Source organism: Chroicocephalus ridibundus, chromosome 3 (assembly GCF_963924245.1).
Source record: "Chroicocephalus ridibundus chromosome 3, bChrRid1.1, whole genome shotgun sequence".
Taxonomy (NCBI): domain Eukaryota; kingdom Metazoa; phylum Chordata; class Aves; order Charadriiformes; family Laridae; genus Chroicocephalus; species Chroicocephalus ridibundus.
Window position 1 is genome coordinate 45523684 of NC_086286.1, and position 24154 is coordinate 45547837.

The window sequence follows — 24154 nt, forward strand, 5'->3', positions numbered from 1 at the left end:
GTCTGAAATTCAAACACAGCAAGCTACAAAAATGCTAATGTTTTCCAAAGATTAAAAGCAAGCATATTCTCTAAGTGTCATACACTAAGTGAATACTAATTAAAAATGAAAAAAAAAAAAAATACTTGTAATGAAATGGAGCTTGAGGGATTTTATGGAGCAGTAATTTACTGTAGGGGAAAAAAAAAAAAGAATATACTTCAAAAAAGCTTGCTATGCACAAGGCCAACTGACTTGTCCTCCTACACACTTTTTTTCTTCTCAGTTATGTTGCTTTCCAATAACCTAGTAAAGTAGGCAACTGATGAATTTTTCACCATTACCTATTCTGTTCACGATACCATCCTACTGTAAACTGGAGCTTTCCTGTCCATATAACTGAATCTACGTATAGTCTCTTGTCCTTTCCTTAGGCTTTCAGCTCTTTAAGGCTAGAGATTATAGTTTTGTCACTAATAGGTATGGCAGCTGACACCATAAAACCTTAATTCTGAGTTTGGATCCCAAAGCTCACTTATAGCACAAAAATAATTTTAAAATAAATCATAAAAACTTTAAAAATTAATCTATATCTACCTAAAACAAGCAAACGTGTTTCATAAAAATTCTGTTTTTCAACCCTTTTCATTTATAAAGCTATTTTTTGAAAAGCATGTTATCTGTGTATTTTCAAGACATTGTATAGTATCACAGAAAAATACTTACTTAAGAGATACTCTTTATTTCACATGCTTTTAGTATCACAGAAAAATACTTACGTAAGAGATACTCTTTATTTCACATGCTTTTTTTTTTTTTATCTTGTCTTTTTTTCTTTTACTTTAGGACTTTCCATGCTCTAAATTCTCCCTGGATGGTTCTATTTTCTTCACTGCATTCAATTAATGCAGTTTCCTTCTGCCCTACTAGCACTATGTAAAGAACAATAACCAGAACGTTTTGATCTCAAATTGCATGATCCACAATTATTTAGCCACCTTTCAGTGTTCCAAAGGTCCTTATTTAGCATGTATCTAAGAGAAACATGTTTAGTCTGTATAACTGCAATTTCTACTAAGCAACACAGCAACTACACCTCGCATGCAAACTTGGAGCATTTACACAATGGATCGATAGCAAAGTCCTTCAGTTTGTTGTAATTGTGGATTTTTGAGCTTTTTCCCCCCTACTTTTCAGAAATTTCAAAACTTTTTTCAGGAGAGCTTTAAGTCAGATCTTCCCATCCAGCACCAAAATGTATAGGTCCAACCTTTTTAACTGCAGATCAGCCCGTGGCTATGTTATTACAAAAGCAAGCTGTTCATATCAAAAATTGCCTCAACTTTTGACCTCCATTGGCACGGCAGAATGATGTCGTTTGGCTACGAGAGATCTTCAGCAACTGCTGAGAAGGGTCCTCTTTGCCACCTAAGAGAGACACATCCTTTTGCCTAAACAAATATCCAAACAAATAAAAAGATAATTGTGAAAAAAACTAAATAGAATAAATTGCATAGGTACAGTTAAAATGCTATGCAGACGACAGAGAAAACCCTAATCCAGAACGCACATTAAAAGAGAAGAGAGAGGAGAGGGAGAGGGAGAGGGAGGGAATGAGGCAGCTGCAAAAAAAGCATATGGACTTTTGTGCTTAAATATCTTGCACAATTTGAGTAAGAAGTGACTTTAAGATGATATAATTTGAAATTCTATTTGCAACCAAGCCTCTATGGCTTTAGAAAAACTGAAAAAGAAGCAAATAAATATACAAATAAAAGTGGCTATGATTTAAGAAGAGAGATTGAAGGAGCTAAATTTATGAGCATAAATATTAGACAGATTTAATCAAAGAACATACCCACCCATGCTCTCTGTGACAGATGTCTTATCCCTCGACAGAGAATGTTATGGACGCCACAGTTATATTTGTTTTGGCTAATGAACAGAGAAATTAATACACACTCTATTTTAGAAAATAAACACTTGGAAAATATTACATCCTATGAATACTTTACAGGTGATTGTCTAAGTAAGGGAAATTATTTGGTGCCTCTGAAGATGGTAGGCATGTTATTAAAGGAGTTATAGAAAAAAACGTTAATGCAATTCATGAGTGAAATGCTATTACTCATTAGTGAGACTCCTGTAACAGTAGGAAGATACTACAAATGAAAATATTCAAAAACAACTTAAATAGCACATTAGTGGCCAAGATGAAGGGATTACTCTTGTGGTGATGCACAGGCCAGGGACATTACAGCATCCTTTTCTTGTCTTCTATTTTCTGTTGTTGTCTCAGTAAAAACCACAGACTTAAGCTTCAAAGTTTTAGGGAAAGAGCGAGCATTGGAAGAAGGTGTAACAAATGTCAGGTAACTCAGTTTTAAGGGGAACAATATATAAAGGGGCAACAACTTGCACAAATTAATCACACCTCAACTACTCTTCGGTCTTATGTTGCTTTTCCATTGCCATTCGTTTCTTCGCTGAAATCAACATGTATGCACTAGGATCATCAGTTTTAGAGCTTTTCTCAATTCTCCTGACACTCAGAGGTAAACAGCGACAATTGTCCCTGCTATATTCAATAAACGGCAAGAGTTCCTCCTGAAAATTACAGTTTTACTGACACAATCAATAAATTCAGCTAAAAGCTGAAAAAAACATTAGCATAAACAAATAGGTATTTAAGTATAACCTTATGTTAAATATCACATGCATAAGCACTTGGATTTAAAACTGCAGTTTTCAAGTGACATTATTACCTGCTCTTGTACATTATGCTAGTATATAGGACACGTAAGTCAATGTTAATTTCTTTTGATACAATGATGATATTAAAGCAGTGAATTGTCTATATTGGTTGGCTGTGTTCATACGATCACATTGCTTATTTTATGGACTCTTTTACAACACAAAAATTTGAAGAAGTTGCGTTTCTTGCAGTAAGTTCACTAATTTTTAATAAAATCTAAGAATTCGCTTCAACTTTGTCTAAGTCTAAACCAAATTAAACTGTATTAACTTGGACATCAAAGTCTGTATCCTGTAGTATGTGGCCTGCCTGAATAATATTATTCTGTTAAAAGTACACATTAGTGTCAGAAACAGTATGAGCCACAGGAAATGCATACTTTTAAAATAAACCAGTCCCCTATGATGTGTACTCTTATTTTTAATTTCAAAGTGACTTTCTTTCCTTGAGTTAGATGTGTTAAGAAAAAGGGTCTCAGTGGCTAGCTTTGCACACTGAACGGAACAGGAAATGCCAAGTTTCAAGAACTCACAGGAAGTGTACAGCCATTGCAGAGGGAACAGCATGAACCGGGCTCTGGAGGTCTGCCAAAGCCAATTTCCATTCTTTTTCAGCAGTGCATGATAATCATGCAAACTCTAATGAACCAGTTCTTAGCTGTAGGAATTTGCTTCTGTGGAAGCTATAATTAATTCCATAAATGAAGATTTTTCATATTGAAAAAGAAACGTTTTCCATCACCATATAACGAGTAGATTTCATCCTGAAAGACCGCTGCCAACCTGCCCAGCCTCTGGTTTCAAGTATTGTAGAATTTGAGAGAATTTTACAAGAATCCTCATCAGGCTGACAATTTCAGAGTAGGAATATTCAAAATCTGCTGAACTGAAAGCCTGGCTTTTAAGAATAAAGAATTAGTATTTTTAAATGAATATTTCTTTAGTTATAACTGAAAATTGATACAGCCAATTTATTTTATGACAAAACTGTGGCCTGCATAGAAATGTAATGGAGCAACAGAACAGCAGGAAGTCCAGAAGAAAAAACAACAACAAAACAAAAAAAGTTCATTGAGGAAACAGCAGCTTAATCCTGTTTTGAAGTGGATGTAATTAATTGAGGGATTAATAAAAAGACTCCATAACAAAGACCTCAAATGCTACGAAAACCAGCTTGTTTCCATTCTGAATCTTTCTTTTTATTTGTAAAGACTGGCATTACAATCGAAAAGGACTCAAAATGGAGTGATGTACACGTCATTGGTGTTTCATGATGCAACTGATGGAGTCCCTGAATGGATATTGCTTCAGCTTTGCTTTTAAAAAATAATTTAATGAGAAAATCTTCAACTCCACTATCGATCACAGGTGGCAGAAATGAAAGAAAGAAAAAGAAAAGAAACCAAAACTACTGTCAAATTCATAACATATACATTGTTGGCTGATGACACTTGTTCCAGATGTACAATAAAGCCCACAACACTTTATTACTATGGATATAATTATTGTGAATGTTTTTTCATGTTGATCAACTTGCTTCTGAAGGTTGGTTTTTTTTTTTTGATTGTTTTAAACTTGCATAATAAACATGCAATGAAACATTTCTTGTTAAAGTGTTTTTTGCAGTCATCTTGTTTTCATACAAAGATTTCATAAAGTTGCAGTGTTGTATCAGAGCATTACCAAAATAAGAGCAAAAGCTAAAGAGGAAGGTAAATGTGAAATGAACTTGATGAGAATAACCTAATCTTGTCCTGAGACACTCCAGTCTTATTAAAAAGGTGTGCACAATCAAATCCCTTCCTCCCAAACTCACTAAAACCACAAAATAAATATTAACTTGGAAGAAAGGGCAGACACAAAAAAAAAAAAAAAAAAAAGATGTCATCATGCACTCATCTTCTGCATAGCTCAACCCACATATAGTAAGGCACTATTTCCCCACAACTTAGTGTCCACACAATCTTTTACAGTGCTCTGTGAACTACATCCTTCCAGGATGACGAAATAAACAGATTGAATGAGTGTTGCTACCATGTAACCCCATGTGTGATTTTATAGACAAGGGCATCATCTGGCAGTTTCAGAATAAGCTGTCTCAAGTCTCTTCTTATGTGTGCATGTTATGTATAGGGATATCGTTTGTGTGTGCAAGTGGTTGGTTTGTTTTCCAGAGCTGCTGTTATTTTTCATTGTTCTTTACTCCAGTGTTCTCAAAGCAAATACACAAGAAAATAAAAGCACAGTTGGGTCATTAAAAACAGAGCTTTGGTGCTCCAAAAAGCACACAGCTTTGGGGATTTAAGAAATCTCTTAGACATTCCCAAAAGACTTGGGAAATGCATGGACATATTTTCAGCTGGAAATCCTCATCTCTGCTTAGTTGAGCTGGTCTTCATATTGTTTTCGGAAGCAATCACCAGCAGGGAAAAACTCCCAGCACCGTTCTTGATACATTTTCCATACATAGGATTCCTGAAAGAAAGAGAATTTAAATAATTTAACTTGATTTAATGAGAAAGCACCAACCATAACCATAGCAATTTAAGAATAACAGGTCAGATAACAAAATAGGAATAGAAATTACTACAGAATTGATACTCAATCTAACATTAAGCAACCAAAGTCCTATGAATTGTTTAGAAGAATTAAGTCACATACCATATAGGGAACTATTCATTAGAATACTCTTCGTTTTGCCAAGCCTGAATGATCTTTATTTTAGAATCAGTCTTATTTAACAACTGTTGACATTCATAGAGTTGTTCAACCTACCTGTCCTGTATGCTCTGTTTCATCTTTGTTAATAAGATACATCAGAAAAAACCTACAAGCAAAGAAACACCTATTATGAATACAATATTTGGAAACATTAGGCAGCCCACAGAGGGATGGATATTTTTCAGCATGTTGCTTACAGTGATAATGCTGTTCACGGACTTACAAGTTCCAGAGTTCTATTTATGATAATAGTCCCTTTAAATATACTTTCCTGACACTGTTGACATTCACTTATTGTTCAATTAATAGTATGCTAAAATGCAAGAGATTCAGTTTGGTTTACAGTAAACAAAAATTCAGTTGAAATTAAGATTTTCTAAGCTTTCTAATCTGAAAATTATAATAGATATTTTCTTGCCCATGAACACCAACTTGGAAGCTGACAGAGAATAGTCACTCGATCTTTTTTTTTTTCCCCTCTACCCACAGTTAATAAAAAATGCTGAAGATGATTAAGAGATTTCTTTTTAATAAAATTATAGATTGGGGATATTTCACTGGTGTATGTAACTCAAGATCAGCATAAGCACAAAAGAACTTGTAATTTTTAAAATACTTCAGTCTTGAGGTTTTGAGATATTTGACAGACACTAGGTAATGATTTCAAAATCTCATTAAAGATTCTCTCCAAACATATGTAAAAATATGAAATGTGATCACACACAAAAATATCAAAAAACATTTCCTCAGGATGATGCACTTAGAGTAAGTACACTGTAGCACGTTATTTGTGTAGTACTTTGTAAGCAGGAATAAAATCCCACAGGAAAGTGCTTTTAATGTATTTTTTTTGCACTACCTGTTTTTCAGGTGGAAGTTCTTTATGGGGATGTTTGACTTTACAGTCTCATAATTTTGTGTACATACAGTGCTAGTCTATACACACAAAGTCACAATCCATCCATTGCTTCATACTGACAGCACTAGTATAAAATACACTTTGGCACTGGATTTTCACATGTATTTGACAGGAGAGGAACAGTATGATACAGTGATTGTGGACCTGATAAATGGCTTTATTTCCAGAATTTAAAGGATTGAGTTTAGTGGTCACTGACATTCTGCTTGGATTTTCCAAAGGTGGACCTGATGCCCTTGGCCTGATCCCTCCCCTCACTAGCTCCTTGTTCCAGTTCCCTTACCTCCCTTTGTCCTGGATTCTTTTAGTCAGCCTCAGCACTCCACTCAAAATATTCTGTCCAATGTAAGTTCTCCCTCTTTTGCCTTACTTTTTACAAAGCCTTCACAGCCACATACTAAGTTCCCAGTTTCCATCTCCAAGCTCACACAAACTCGGTGTGTCGCAACCAAGTTGCAAACAAGGTAATGAAGTTTGTTCATTCCTTGCTCCCATCACCACAGAATTATATATTCAGACAGCATGGGTGCACATCAAAGACAAACAGTACTGGCTCTTACTTATGCAAGAGAGCTAATCAGGCACTTGCGGAGGTTGCAAGGGTCATGAGTTAGTGAGGACTTCATTTTTACTGTACTCACAAATAATTGGCCAAGTTGTGCTCCTGTAGGGTGTGAGTTTCAAAGCCATGGGGCACTGTATCAAAGTAGTCGTTTCCTATTCCACAGATAAAGCACTTCGTCTAAAAGAAAGAATAAAGAAAGCACTTCAACACTATACATAACCCTGCCCCTCTTTGAGAAAAGGCTAATAAAAATGTAACCATTCTTGAAAATGGCAATGCATCATGTATAATATGTGCTGAACAAAAAGGGTTTTCTTTTAATGATTGGGACTGGATATCTCAGCCAAAACACTTGAATAGAAGTTTAACTGCCATCAGAATAGCTTCTTACTGTTTAAAAAAAAAAAAAAAAAAGGCTTTGCCAGCTGTAAGTGAACAGGTATCAGGAGAAAGAATGGCGTACAATGGTCAAAGCTGATTTTTTCCTTTTTTTCCTTTAACACGGTAAATAGCACTTACTGTAACATATAGCAATATTTCCCTCAATGCCTGTTGTGCTTGTCCAGCTGAAACTGGATACGCTCAAAGTTTAGACTACAAAAGACAGTGGGTTTCCAACACTTTTCTGAGCTCTTATAGTCATACTTAAATGACAAAATCAAAACCCACGAAGTACAGGACATTTTCACACATAGATTAACCAAAGAAAATTACTTCCGAGATGGAGTATAACGCGACAGCGTTAACACCCTGTGTTAGAAACCTCTAGTCTGAAGATCCAAAAGACTTAAATAGCCACAGACATGTAATTCATTATAACATACCGCAATGTACAAAGATTTTCCATGTTTACAAAAAGGAAGATACAGGGATTAGTCTAAACTTTAAAAAGTCATAGGAAAATAAGCTGTTGGCCTTTTTTTCTGAATTTTTGTTAACTTATCACTGACAGCAAAAAAATGGCCACACTTGATCTGGAGGTATTAAAAAAAAAATAATCCATACCCAAAATATGCTTAAAGCAAAATAGCAGTGTAGACAACCTGGGTTTGTGTCCTATGCAAGGTAGCTGCTAGCACCTGTCAAAACATAGCATGCCTCTTTCACAGGAGGCAGCAAAGAGTGGTAAATGCTATGCAGAACCTGGACACTAGCAGAGTTTTCTCCTCATAGAATTGTCTATAAAGAATTTTATTGGGTACTAACAGAACTACTTACATAAATTATTAATTTTAATACACACGAAAAAAGTAAAAAAAAAATATCTCAGTTATTATTTCCATCTAATGAACTGAGATGTGAGAGTAGAATCTCAGACGGGACATTGTATAATAATGGGCCATGTACAGGACTGTATTTTCCTCTTAGTTTAAAAAACTATCCACTACCTAGATCACATTTTGATTTAAAACAGATATTCACGAAACCTGAAAATAGGGTATTGTTCAGTAATGGGATGTTCTTACCTCCATGTCTTCCTTAACTTGCTCTTGCTGATCTCTTAACTCACCAAAAGCATCGATAATTAAACCTAGGGTTTAAGTTAAAACGATAGTTAATGTTCAACAACAGAACTGTGACGAATATTTGGAAATCCAGGGATAACTCTGACAACAAATATTAAACAAGAATCCTGTGCAGAAATAATAGAAGCCAATATACAGTCCAAAACCCACAAGAACCAACGCAATACATGAAGAAAAATGAGCAAATACAAAGAAAATGGCTACCAGTACCATTTGGAATTATAAAATGGGACATTCAGACTTCTGTTTTATTCACAATGCTCTAATTTTGATTCAGTACATGAAGACTCATGTGGTTTTACAGTGATGGAGGCTTTACTATAGAAAGAATACTACTGCACATTTAACAGAGTTCAGGGATTTATTACACGGTAAATGCAGAGATCCCAGAGCTCTGTGCATCCTCTCTCATTATGGTTGTACGAGATTCCACTGCCAGAGCTCTACAGAAGTGAGAGGTCATTTCAAGGAGACACAGAATGAAGAAAAACCACCACAGGCTCTATGGCTCAGATCATAAATTCTTTATGGTTCTCCCTTGGTTTACACCAATACAAATAAGGAGTAACTCCACAATCATTACTGACACTACTGTGCTGTAAAACTGATGAATACCAGATGAGAATTATACTCAAAGCTTGACAGCTAAGGCCTCTACTCTTCAGCCACTCACAAAATGAAGAAACAAACAGTAAGAGATATGCCATTTCAGGATAGGAAAAATTTTCCACCCTCCGCAAGCCCTTTAAAAGACTTGCTGCTTGAGTAAGAGTTATAAACAATTTATAGAAGCTCAGAGTCACCTTCTAAACTCCCTTGTAGGAAGTGAGAAAGCATCCTTACTGCTGTCAACATCATCATAAATTAGCTGAAATCAATAAAGCATCACTATTTATAACAGCAACTGGACCTAGCAAAAGTCATTACACATTTTTCCTAAATGAAGAATATACTTCTGTTAATTTGTGCAAACTTTAATAAGAGATGATCTTCTGGTGATTCCTGACAATCTTTTGAAAGTATAATATGTAAACAGATAGGGCTTTTCAGTACTTTAGGCAATAACATTAAACATCATTAATAAAAACATAATAGAAAAAAACCTAAAAAATTCCCAAAATTCAGTCCACTATCCAGATCACAACAGTGAATCACACTACCAGTCAAGTAGTTTCACTCAAATTCAGAAGCTAACCTGATGGCAACTGACTTTCCATTGTCATTAACCAGGATATAGCAAAACTGGTTTATATCAGACGCCTTTTTTTACTCTTTGATGTCGTTCAAGGAAGCAGGCACCACATCAGAGTTATTTATGCAAGAAAAGATTAAACTACATTATGTTCCAATTTTCACACCACTACAAGCACTCTGACATTTTGCCAGACAGTCAAGAACTTTGGATGCTGGCAGAGGGAATACTGACAGCACCCACTACTGATTTTGTACACAGAAGCTCACAAAGGGTGTTATGATGAATCACAAATTTAAGGTGATTTCTAATCACTTTTTAATCACTTGTCTTGCTGATTACTTACAGCAGGCTTTTAGAAAGGGTAATGAGAAGACAGAAACTGTAGTGACACCCGTATTCCCACAGCAAAGAGCTTTTTTTTGTTTCCACTGATCCAGTTAGAGCCTGGTGATTTGACAGAGACTAGGAAGAATGGCATATGGATAAAAGCCAGCTGGGGGAGATTACTATATAAATCAGTGCTTCATGATCTGCCCTGGTGTCCTGGTTGAATCTTAGGTGTATGATTACTGTAGCACTAAGACCTTTGTGCTGCTAAATAACACTTTCAGTCTCACCATGGGTTACAAACATATACCTTGAATAATTGCAAGCAGGATGACAATCACAAAGAAGAAGAAAGTGATGTCAAAGATAATCCGATAGATTTCATATTCGTCTCCTGCTGGATCCTCTATTTCGTCACCAATGCCTCCACCTGCACGAACTCCGACGTACATGTGAAACATGTAGCACTAGAAAACACAAAATAAAGGGATATAAAGTTTGTTTGCAGCTACAAGTAAAAATATCCAGTGTTGCAAATTCAGTAACTGGCAGAACTAGTCTATGGTCTAGCAACCGTACTAGTCAAGTTATCTTTTTGTCCCCTTTGAGGTTATGTATATTTCTGAGGGAGGTGAAATGCTGCTGTGCAGCTGAAGCTGCAGTGCTTCACGTTCTGTCCTTATGTAGCAGTTCAAAAAGACAAAAGGCTCAACTGCTTGAAGCCCAGCACACACCATGATTCACATACAATCATTTCAATAACATACAAATAGGAAATCCCATTACCACCACAGCCATCTCCTTTTCCATTTTCCTAACTCAAGTGAATGACTTTCTCCACCTTTGGTGTTTCAAACAAAAATTTAACAAACAAAACAAAATAAACAGAAAATCTTTGAGAATGTTTGTGTAGAGAACAGGCTAATGATGGAAAAAGTCTAAAACTAATACTATGAAACTATGACCTGAAAAGTGGTATAATAGGTCTCTTGGTATAGCTATGTGGGAAGCTGACAATGCAAAATTTCCCATTTATCATGCTATAGCTTAATTGAAAATTATATCACTCTCAGAGGTCTGGAGCAGGGGATTGATTCTTTTTCTTTAAGTAGCTTTGCAAACTACAGTTCCAGGGTTCCCACTCCCTATCAAAAAGTAGTGATGAAAATAACCTAACCATACCAAAAATCCATTCTTTTATTTCTATGACACTCTTACCCCCAAGTTCCCTTATGTAAGAAATTGTGTAGTAAAATACAATTCTGAGTGATCAATGGCGGAAAAATGTAACAATTTTCAGAGTTTTTATTTCACCAAAGTCAATCATTAACTTAATGAGTGAATGTAGTGTTAGTTATCTAAAAAGTTTTAAAAGTTATTTTTCTATTTCTAAAAATAAAAATATATTCCCTGTACTTTTATTTTTCTTTTCTTTTTTTTAATATCACATTGCAAGTCTTACTGCTCTTGCAAAAGACAACCCTGATTTTACAGCATATCACATGTTATTCTAACTCATTCCTGTACAATATCATAGCCTTTTTCTAAGTGTATTTTCAGAGAATTACAGAGCAGGTCAGTTCAGAAGGGACTTTGACAGATCTCTGGTCCAAATGCCACTCCAAGCAGGGTCCACTAAAACCTCAAAGTTGCTCTGGGCTTTAGCCAGTCAGGTCATTCCAACCTCTCTGAGTAACCTGATCCACTGCTTGGCTCTCCTCAGTCAGAACACCTTTTTCCACTTCATGTCCATGGTCTCCTGCCATGCACTGCTGCAAAGACCCTGGATTTGAATTGCCAATAATCTCTCTGCAGGCACTGGGGAGCCGCTCTTACACTCCCACCACCCTGAAGCTTTCTCTTCTCCAGGCCAAACAAGCCCAGTTCCCTCAGCCTCTCATCCAACGGCAAGCGCTCCAGCACCTGCCAATTTAGCAGCCCTCCGCTGATTCATGCTCCAGTTTACCTATGTCTTTCTTGTACTGAGTGTCCAAAATTGGACAAAAATATAGACATACTAATCTGCTTCAACAGTTTATCTAAATATTGGTCTTTTAAACGGCATCAGTTCCCTGTAAGTGATTCATATTGCATAACATACTGAAATATATATAACTTTGTTGTAGATGATTGCTTTAGAAGGATATTAACAGCAACACATCTTGAAATTCTTCATGATTTAAGCTCTACATACCATCCACAACTGCAAAGCCTGGCACTGTCTCAGTAAGTACAAAATAATTTCCAGTGGTTTGAGCACAGCAGAGATTTCAGTAACAGAATTGCCAATTGAAAATAACCATGGCAATTCATGCTAAAGGAAACTGATGGATTTCCAAGCTTAAATAAGCATTTCAGTACCTAAATTACTTATGAAATTCCTTGCCTATAACTGACCCTCCTCCTGAATGGCCTGCAGAACCTCAAGGTTCAGAAGTACTGCCCTTTAACTGACTTGGCTCAGCTTCACAGCTTATAATTGTTTTTCATTTTTTGAGAAACTATAGCAAAGAACACCATTACATTTCTTCTATTCATTTATAGTTGTGTTTGTATAAAATACACAGGGTATATATAGTTGTTAGGGATGTTCATTATATTTCTTCCTTTGCCTTTAATTATAGTCTTTCCTGTTTCTGGATAATGATACAACTGCATGAATAGGAATTACAAGAAAGGTCAGGACAAAAACATAACAGTTTAAGAAAAAATTTAGAAACCAAAATAAGACTTACTGTTAGCATATCATCACATTTCATGTCTGGCATATCACCATCTTCACTCTTGTTGTAGAACTTGCGGAAAAAGTTGAATGCTACTACTGTGTACAAGTACACTACCACTGCCAGTAATCCCACTGTTAGGACAAGCTGGAGGACAAAAATATAGAATGGATAGAACACCACCACGGAATTATTCTATGCAATTTTCTTCACAAAAAGAGAATGAAAGTAACAATAATCTATATGTACTAGCAGAAGGAAAACGTTCTTTACTTTATTTGTAATATTTGGTAATATATCAGCATACTTTCATGCAAAGATTGTGCATTCATCCGCTTTACTTTGAAAGAAAACTATGCTTCAGAAACACAAAGACAAACCTTGCAAAATTTAGTGGATACATAAACAATCAAACAATCCATTAGAACCACAATATGAAAACCACACAGTAAGACAAAGATATCTGAAGGTTTACTACCTGAGAGTACTACTAGTTAATATCACCTATTATATAATTGCAATATGGTATTTCTACTAATTTAATACTGAAACAATTTTTGTTACATCTATGAAATCACATATAAACTATTAGGAACAGTTTGTTTTAATACCTATCTCTGAGAAGCAGCAACAAATACCCCACTGCTCAAACGCATCATTAAAATTTTGCCTTGAGCTTTATGGAAAGCAGCTGAAAGTGAACTGCAATATCCTGCAAATTGATATTTCACTTTCATAGCTGTGAGATCTAAAAAGTTTCCTCCTAAATTATGCCCCCTTACTTGACAGATAATTTGCTAAAACTTCAGGACTATTTTTAAAGGTAGAATACTTCACTTTTTTCAGGTGCAGACTGATTTTTTTTGCCTTTTTTTTCTTTTAAGAAACCATAATTAAGAATTTAAGAAATTCTGTTCTTTTAAGGGTAAAAGATGCAGTATTATTGATTCTTGCAACTTTTCAAGACACAATTTTTGTTATACAAATTAAATGTAAGTTTGTCACATAAATTAAAACAACAGTTCGTTATGGTGAGTTCATACTTAAGAGTCTTCTATATGTCGTGTGCTGCACTAGCTATTTTGGAATATAAGCGTATCCATTTAAATGTGTATTACTTCGTAAAAAATGTTGACAAGGACAGTGCATTTGAACGCAGAATTAAATTTGCAAAAGAAAGCATCTCAATCACCTTTAGCATTTATAAAAAATCATTGTGAATGATTTCGTGTTTCACTAGTATCAAACTTGCTTTAAACAAAAGAGAATAAAAACAAAAACTCCTCAAAAATAACTTGCTGCTGGTAAGTTTCAAAATGGCATTTGCCACCAGACTTCTAAAGCACCTACACTGTACTAAGAACTGAAGTTCCATCTTATTATAACAGTACATAAGTACACACAGAGAAGATCTTTATATAAACTGCCTTGCTGGAAGATGAGGAGACCAAGGATGACTTCCCCCCCATTAAAAACTGTTTGCAAAGGTCCTTTGAACTAGGCAGGCTATCAGACTTGAGGAACACTAAGTCTCAGGTTACATGAAACGACCCTTCCTACAACAGATTTCAGTAGATGAAAAGCCTTAGTTATTTTCTTTACTTAAATTAGAAATGCAATTTCTGATTTTATAACTTCTTTAATAAAAGATTTATTATTATCAAAGAGTTCCTCTAAAGTCCTCTAACAGAAAGAGTAACTGGGTCTCAACTGGACCTTGCTTTGGATGAGTCTTGAAAATCTATTTATCAGTAACTTTAAAACACAGTTGCTCACAACAGCTACAGACTGCCATACATCCTAGTCCCATTTTTTTACGGTTATAAAGCCCATTGGCTAGTTTTCACACTGACCCAAGTTCTAAATGTCATGACAAAAAGAATAATTCTGTTGTCAAGAGAAAATAAAGAGATGACAGTTGATACCTGTTTGCCATTGTGGGTCACTGATGACAAGATAGTTCGTAACGTCTTGAATCCCATTGCAATGTCAAGGAGATGAGCAGCAAAGAAAAAATTGTTGTAATGGCCAAGGACTGACATGGTCATGTACCAAGCTAGGTAAAGGAAAGACTAACAAAAAAACAAGTACATCACAAAATAAAACTCATAGCTATTATCTTTAAGATAATTCACGACACTAAGGAAAGGTAAAAATTGCTGGAATGTGCTTTTCTTTAAATAGAAAACAATGATTTATTGGTTTTTTCACAGATTTTGCAACAGATCTGTAAGAATTTTCCTTTGTACAAAATACAGAGTTCACAAGAAAAGGTCAAAACTGACATATTCTAAATTGTAATTTGTAAAAACTAATTTCAAAATTGCTAAAACCTTATTTGTTAATATTTCCAATGTAAGAAGTTTTTCTGAGTTAAATGATTTTTCTTTACTAATCTCTAAATAATTAGATTGAAATATTAAAGCCCCAAGGTGGTTAATCACAAATGAAAGTCTCCAAGCTATAAAAGGGGTTTTATAATTAATTCAAACTACTAAAACTACTACTTAAACATATGTATGAAGTAGTTTACTAACTGTTACTACAACTTTTCCTCTATAATTTAATTTTTATTGGAGTCAAAGACAAGTACATATATATAAGAGAAATTACAGTCCCTCAGAAAAAAACCACCTAATCCTGAACAAACTGTAACTCTTTACAGATCCCGCTGTCCGTAGATCTGGAGAGCTATCATTTCACTCTTCCTGACTGAAGTCAAATTACACTCATTCTCCAGCACTCCTAGTTCTAAAAGTGTACGTTCCCCAACCATTTTTTTCCATCAGTAAAACAAATTGAGTTAAGCAAGCGTCACGGTTTAGCCTCAGAAAGCAAAAAAGAACCATGCGGCTGCTCTCTCGCCCCCTCCCCACAGCCGAGGGGGGAGAATCGGAAGAAAAAGACAAAACTCGTGGGTTGAGACAAAGGCAGTTTAACAGAACAGGAGAATAACAACAATAACACGGACAGAAGTACGTACAAACACGATTACGGAACCACCGCTCACCGACGGGGCCCGGGAGGCCCCAGCCTGCTCCCAAGCAGTGACTTCCCGCCCCCTCCCTCGGCAGCTCCCGGCTACCGACTGGGCACGGCTCGCATGGGATGGAACACACCTGTGTCCCTGCCGGAGCCTGGGGAAAATGAAACTTCTCTCACTGGAACCAGGACAGCAAGCCATAATCATAAGACTCTTAATAATCATATGAGCGACTTCTTAAACTGCAAGGTATTTTAACAGTCTTGTTTATCGTTTCTTTTGTTTGTTTTTAAAAATTTGTTTTGTTCAAATTATTGAAATCATCAGCCTCATTCTGTGTCACATCCTACTACCAGTTTCAGGGATCCAAATTTTAGTAATTCCACGTATATTAACTATAGAGATCTGACCGAGATCTGGGAATATTCAAGTGTTCATAAAGTTTATGAACAATATGAAAAATGGCAAACAGAATTTATATAGTCAGTTTCCTGATTTTACAGCACAGTGCTTGCTTATTGCTCCTGAATAAAGCATATCAGAAGAGGGACAGGACTTGACTGAGGTTCTATAGACTGATACCTATGTAACTGGGAAAAGATTTCGGCAATCCCTTTTTAAGCTTCCAAGATTTTCTTCATCTATGTAGTAAATTAAATGTAATCCAGAGTATCTCATACCTCCCTTTGAAGTACTTTGAAGTACTACTTTGGGTTAACATGTACATATTGCTCTTTGGAAGGTGAATATATGTGCACATATACACACACACATACTGATAAACTTACATTATCAGTGAAAACAACTCCTAATTTCCACATCTGATACTTAACATCAATGGAATTTAGCCTGTAAAAATAAAGAAATAAATTGCATCTCATATCAAAATGCAATAGGAAAATATGCAACATAATCTGCAGGAAGAAATACCAAACTCCTACTTGTATTATATGCAATAGTATTTACTCTTCAACACCATTTTACACATAAAACTAAGAGGCAAAAGACCCAAGTTGAACCTCCTGTATAAACATACAAACACTACGTTGATATAAGTGCAGCTAGTATAATGAAAAACAGCATTAAATCAAATTTAGATCAAGACCTCTACTCCAAATAGTCTACAATCTATTTTAATTAAGAATTCATTTTTCCTTCTGAAGTGTATTAGTCTACTTGAACAAAAAGGGAAAAGCAGAAGAAATGCAGTAGAATTTTTCTGGATTGTGAAAGATTTGACCCTTGCTCTCAAATTTACACATGGCAGGTCTTTCATAGATACATTTTGCTTCTATGCAGAAAATGTTTACATGATACAGTGTCATTTATGGTCAATTTTTTGACTCTTTATTCACAGTGAATTATACTTTTCTGCCTACACTGAACTTCTACAGGACTATAACATTTATCTCAGAGCAAGTAGAAGAGCACAGTTATATTAATAATGCTCTGTAAAGACAAAAATAACATAAGCGCAGAGACTAATGGTGAATTCTAGAGTCTATTATCTAGTTAAACAAGATTCAACAGACTTTCATTTTCTTTTTTACCATTTTCATTCGTTGGTGTCTTTTTTTACCTATTCAAAGGCAAAAAATTACTAGGTTAACAAATCTAAAACATCTCAAAGTGGCATGAAACTTTTTTAAAGAACGAGAGTTGATCACAGTTTACTAGGCACATTGATGGCACGGTCAGCAATTGGGTTTGCGTTATTATTCCCTTTACAGTAGACAGCAACTCTGTAGAAACTAAAGCCTAAGGTTTCACCTGAGTTTCTTCCATGGTAACTCAGGCCATAGTCACTGGGTGACATTTACTGTCTGATTAGGATTGCAGGGATGGTATTTGTATAGCAAACAAACTGCTTACACTAGATAGATAAAAGCTCCAAGTTTTTTTTCTAACAGGCTTTCAAGTATACAAGGATGGAAAGATGCACCCATAACAAAATTTCCGTTCATCTCTTGAAAGAAGTTATTAGAATCATGCTAGTCTCAAAGGTCCCCGAACTGTGCTATGCTCCAGATACCACAGAGCACACAAAGATAAATCTAGCACGCTGCCATTTCACCAAAGATAGGAATGCTGCTTCAACAATCAAATGGCTTCTCCAACAACAATCTAGCACAGCTAAGAGCTGCTGATACCATTTTTGTCAACCACAAGTTATAAGAAAATTTTCTAGCTCCAAATTTGAGTTATTAAAGAAATCCAAATTTACAGAAAATTTTGTCTTAGAAGGGAAATGGGGAACGTTAGGAACAGTTTCTCATTCAAATATTGTTCAATAACATATTCAGGTGATAAATGAATCAAAACCTCTTGAAATTTATTTCTTAAAATATTACAGTAGCAAGTTAATTTCTTACTTTGTTCTGACCCAATACCACTCACTTCTAGTGTCAGGCATATTCTTGTGACTACATTCCACCTATTCAAAAATATATGTGTCTTACAAATGATACGCCATGGACAGGACTGCTTATGGACAGGCAGGATACTCTCTCATGAAACGGCAAAAAAATCCAGCACCACGGAAACTCATCTATAGTTGATTTAATTTGATGATTTTATATTTTACAAACAGAAATAGCTTAGAGCTCAAAAAAATAAGTGAATATTGGCCTATATGGAAAAAGGAACTGTTCATTTTTCCATATCTTTATTTTTTAAGGTGAGTTTTATATGGATAGCAAAGCAATAATACATGCATAATACTGCATTCTCCTGTTTATTTCTGCTCACAACCTTGATCAAGCAGCTCAGACTTAGAAGAATATAAGGTTATATAAAAATTAAGCTCTACAGCTGTGAATCAAAAAGTAACAGTATGGTTTCTAGTTTCCGTTGGAATATCATTAGTTATTATTATATTGGATTAATTTCTTAGTCTGGATGAATTTTTACTAGACTTTTTTCTGCACCATTGAACAGGTCATCATACACTCTAGTACTGTAGTTGTAGTAGCTGAGTTTAGTGATGGTGAATGATGGCACAGTGTGAGAATGCACAGTGTGAATAAACAGTAAGAAATTTGTGAGAAGTTGCCTGTATTATATTTGGCTGCAACCTGCACTAGTATTTTATCACCTTCAACAACACCCAGACCTTTTACAGCTTCTTTCTTAAGGCCTGCTGCATTCAGCTGTTCAAAGTATAACAGTAGGTTTTCAAAAGTTATTCTTTCTTCCCTTTAAAAAAAAAAAAATCCTCAGGCAATCAAATAATACTAATGTTAAACTGGAATCAGAAAATTCTGAACTTTTCATTCTGAATCATTTTAATGTTTGTACATCACAGCTGTTCAGAGCAGCTACAGGGTTTTGCCAGCTGAGCAAAAACTACCATTACTTTGCAAACTGAAGTTCAAACTGAAAAATAGCCTTGCAGAGACTTTAACCTTTTTCCAAGATGACAGACAAACTAAAACTGTGACGAGTCAGTTTTAATTAGTTAGCTCTTCACATTAACTTCCTTAGCAGACACTGAAATATTCTGTTAAAAGTTCTTTCATGTTGTTTCAGGAGGCTAATCTAACAGAGAAAACAGAAAAACGACCCATCTTTCTATAAGAAAAATCATTAATGAAAATATGATCATTCTTACCAATTAATGAGTTTCAATGAAGGCGTTTAGGAAGATCTTCTGTTAATGTTACTATTTGTTCAACAGAAAGCATCCCATCAGATTAGAAACATTCATCATTTATTAATTGGTCAACTGGGTAGGAAATATTATGATTTTTATTGCATTGTGTCGAAATACTGATCCTTTTGTGCTAGGCACTGAACAACATGAGCAGGTGATACGTTACAGAGAATGGTGCCAGTTGACCATTAAAAAAAGAAAGCATTGAACCGAAACAAAACAAAACAATGAATTACTCTGTGTCGGTCAATCTGTCTGCCTTGGAGATACAGCACATAGAATAGATTATCACTTTAAAGTATCCTACACAAAGCCTCCACAAGGATCCACTAGGCTTAAGATTCCCAAGTAAATAATCAAAGGAGGAAGTATCTTACATTAGCATCCATAAATGGAAAAGCTTGAAGCTGAGTTTCCCACATATGCGTCATTCCTCTCAATGGAACAGGCTGGGAATTTGGACATTATACCTTAATGGTAACTGCACCTGCCTCTCAACCATGAAGGCTGAAGCCACTACCCACTTGCAGATATACACTCCTATTTGGACAAAATAGGCACATCCACAGGTTTGTAAATCCTGTGGTGATATCATATCCAGTATAAATCTTGGGATTTCAGGTGTAGAAACTACGTCAATTAAAATCCCTTACTTTTTCACCAGTCATTACGGGCAAAAGGCAGGCTGTCACCTGAGGGAAAAGTCTACTAGTTTATCAGAGGTAATACTGTTCTCCAAGATACTACATTACGTTACCTCCTCCAGAATCTTTTGAAAACCTAGGTTATTGTTTCTTGTGACAAGGAAGAATAAGACCTTTTAACCTCTTTCACATCCTGAGGCCAACTGCACTCATTCTTTGTACACTTCACATTTACGATATTGTTTATCTTCTCGTCAAACTATGGAAACCTCACGTCTTCCAGGAGAAAATTCTTTACGTTTTTCTCTTCTCGAAAGGGGAAGAATTCTTCTGCCATGTGAGCAACCAACAGAAGCCCTGCTTATTTTCCACCAAATTAGCCTTATATCACTGATAATGCTGCAGATGCTTGAGCTTCAGTTCCTAACAGCAGTTAGGAAGGTAAAGGGACTGAGAGGTAATCCTCACTATGATATCTCTGATAAATAACTTTCATATCATTCTCTCAAATATACTTCATCCATGCTGTGGCTAGTGTAACACCATCCACCACATAAAGGAAACTTATTCAATGGAAAAACAGCGCGCTGTCTCAATCCCAGTGTGCAAATTTTAACTGTCTTTACTGCCTAATCTACAGTAAAGCTCCAACCGCATCATCCTCCTTAGTTGGTTATATTTAAATAATGCTGCAATATATTTAAATTATTATTTAAATAGTCAAACACATATTTATAAATTTATATACTTAAAAAATACTCAAGACTGCATCCATAAGCTGAATGGCTCTTCCAGAATTAAAATATAACAGTATACTGAGGATTTTTTTAATGCAGTATATCAGTGTGATGGGCAGGAGCTTCTGAAGGACCATGGTCACTTGCAAGTAGAGTGCTCCGAGTCCCTTGCAGAAAGACAGATGGAAGGAAATCCAGATGGAAGGTTATTTGCCCACAGGAAATGGGAAGAAACAGTAGGAGCTAGGGGTCAAGGAGACAGAAGAAAAACCTGGTTCATTTGTATTGGGAATGGAAATGCTTCATGCTGCATTTCCCTTCTGTGTTGAGAAAGACATAGGTCTGGGTCATCTCCTGCTGGCACACGCAGAAGCAGAGGCACTAGAGCTGGGATCTGCACCAGGTCATACTGTTCTCCATTTTTTTGCCCAGAAGTGGTGCAGTAAGGGTTCAACTCCAGTACTTTTCCCAACTCTCTCTTCATTGCCCTGTAAATATATTTCAAATGCTGAATCTGGAATATGTCTAAGTTTTAGTAGCTTCATTAGTGTTCATTTCTGAAACTGGTAGAAAGTGGATACATGTACCTTCCTGAAGCCCACCGTATATTCATCTGTTATAAGTATGGAATGATTTCTCCAGGGAGAACATGAAAGGTGGATGAGGTCGTAATTTATTTTTTTTTAACATATATAACATGGAGCAGACATTAGAGATGTAACAAAAAACTGGCATCCTTCAGGCCCGATTCTGAAATTAAGTATTTAATCAGCCTTGTGTTGAAATATATTCTATCTATTTTAATATGTTCTTTTATAATGCAGAACTGGAAAAAACATTTTTGCAGTGCTTTACAAAAACCAAAAGAAGGAAAACAAAAAACTTTCTTTTACAAAACCCTAAGAAGGAAAATGAGTGAAATTGCTCTGAATATCTAAGGGCTTTTTTTCTCTCAGATGACAGGCAAATACACAGTTTAGGGACAATCATAAAAAGATGTGAAGACCAATCATCCAACTTCCTAGATTTTACTGGTCACTATCACTTAAATTTCTTCCATCATTTCTTTATAATCAGAATGCACAGTGTCAATTTTGCTCACTCTTTCCAGCTGACCTGAACTGAGAAAATAATGAAAAGGCGTTTCCAGCCCAGTTGTAATGACGCTATCCAAACAGTGGCAATGCGGTGCATTCAAGCAGCTGTCCACTAAACTAAATCTTCATACACAAAAAACAGTGGAGTCCTGCATATATGTTTTTTATAATGAAATAAATTCACTATATCATTCAATTTAAGAATTGATTTATCTTATATAACTATACATAAAAGAGCAACAAGAAAATTCAAAGCTGAAGGACAAACCTTGAACACTTGATTTTAACTTACAAAAAAACACAAAACAAAAAAAACCACATGCCCAAACAAACAAAAAAAATCACACAAAAAAACCCAGAAGCAAATGCTTACACAGCAGATAAGGAGCTATCCTTCTTTGGTTTCTTCTTTTCTCGAGCATCACTAAAATCGAGAGCAGCTTTGTCCATTCCTAGTAACTCACTGATCCTGTCACGGCCATAGAACTCACCATATTTATCCATGACCTAAAGTTAGGAGAAATATTCAAGATAATCAGTTGGATAGACTAGCAGTTTTTTAGCCTGGTTTCTGAAGACAAGAGGTTTAACATACATGATCTTTTTTCACTGTTTCCATCTGCCTATCATATTAGTCAGTAATTTTTTTTTTTCTGCTCAATTGCAATCGATTCAATAGAGGCAAGATATGGCTGTCAAAGATAAGATGTTCCTACCCATTTAATGACAACCGGAAAAGGAAAGCAACCCAGCAGAAGGAGAATAACTAAATCAATATCATCACTGATAGAAAAAAAAACAACACTGTGAGCTCACACAGGATGATGTTTTGAATATCCTAGCTATGTGAAAAGGTCTGACTAAAATCAGATTTCTCAAAGACAGTATTTGACCCTTACTGGTTATTCCTTTTAAGAAAGAAGATACATATTTATTCTGTTTAAAAAGTGTTGTTAAATAACCTGAGCATCTTGACCTTGACTTTTGGATTTCTTTTTTTTTCTGTTAAAAGGGATTATTTCACATTGAAATAGTCGTGAAAAATGTCCTCACTTATTAACTAGTTCAATTGAAAAATTTTTTGGTCTTATTTTTGTTAGTTAATAATGCAATGAAACTATAATACACTTAGAATATGTAGGAATCAAGAGGTCTTGAATAGAGATTTAGAGCTAAAAATGATTTTCAGTGAATTCAAATGATCACCCATCTCTTTCTTACAAAAGTCAACATATCTCTTGAGAAACTTTTCTGGAAATGAAGATTTACTTGCTGTCATTCTCACTGAACAAATAGCTCCTTCCTTCAAAAGAATATTCAAATAAACACAAAATTTTGGATAACAAGATTATAACTGAATGACTACTGCAGGTGAGGTGGTATTTTACCAGCTTACTAATAAACAATGCTTTAAATCTTTATTGATATTTTTACAGATTTTGAGAGACAAGCCTTCTTTGTTATATGCCTGAAAACAGTGCTTCATGACTGTGGATCATTCACTGGGCTGGGGATTTAAGTATATTTATATACAAATATCAATATATATAAAAGAAAACATTCTTTGCAAAATACTGTATTTGAAGACACTTAAATCTGTGCAGAGAAGTTCTTCAGCCAAAGCTAAAGTACCAAATCTTCCACACAGTTTAAAACCATGCTCCTTTTCCTTTTAATAGGAACCTTCCTTGACCTACTAGATTGACAGAAGCAATGCAGAATTTTATCTTCCTTCTTAAGTACTCTGTGCAAGCTACTCCCTCCTCTTTGCTTAGATAGGCAGAGAGAAATATGTATCTGACAACTTCAAACATGCAAAAATATACTTTCAACAGCAGAATGAAGACACAACTCAAAGCATTTTTAGACAGGTTGACCTAAAAGTGTTATGAAGCAGAAGAGCTACACTAGTATTTAACAAGACATGTTTCCAAAAGTTTGATTCAAGACTGGCATTAAATGGTGTGAAGGTGGGGTAAATCTGATCCAACAACATAAATACTCTCTTTTTCAATTGTGACCAAATGCTAGGAAGAGTATTCCTGTTGTAAGCTATGGTACAGACACAACATTTCTTTTCTAAGCGCAAGCTGAGAAAACTTTTGACATAACAGTCATAAGAAATGAACTTCAACAGTCTCTGCTTACGGAGGACTATTTTTGAGAGAGAGAGAGAGAGAGAGACCCCGAGATTGTTAGGTTATGTGATAAAAGCTCATCTGCACAACCACAAAGGAGCACAGAGAGACAATGGTTGGGGGAGAGTCCAAAGAATACCCTGCCCAGTTACTCCCAGGCCCATCAGCCCATCAAAGGCCCTCCTCCTCAAGCC

General features: G+C 35.5%; 1 protein-coding gene across 7 annotated transcripts in view; it reads right to left on the reverse strand.

Annotated features, from left to right (window-relative positions):
• Positions 1-3671: 3671 nt before the first annotated feature.
• Positions 3672-24154, reverse strand: part of RYR2 (ryanodine receptor 2) — a 424514-nt gene continuing 404031 nt past the window's right edge. For all 7 annotated transcript variants that reach the window (XM_063328961.1, XM_063328960.1, XM_063328958.1 and 4 more), the window contains 9 exons: positions 22196-22329; positions 16481-16541; positions 14635-14781; positions 12722-12856; positions 10297-10453; positions 8405-8469; positions 7015-7115; positions 5509-5560; positions 3672-5208 (listed from right to left, as the gene is read on the reverse strand). In XM_063328961.1, coding sequence (XP_063185031.1) covers positions 5113-5208; positions 5509-5560; positions 7015-7115; positions 8405-8469; positions 10297-10453; positions 12722-12856; positions 14635-14781; positions 16481-16541; positions 22196-22329 — 948 coding nt within the window. In that variant the 3' untranslated portion in view covers positions 3672-5112. The remainder of the gene's footprint in view (positions 5209-5508; positions 5561-7014; positions 7116-8404; positions 8470-10296; positions 10454-12721; positions 12857-14634; positions 14782-16480; positions 16542-22195; positions 22330-24154) is intronic.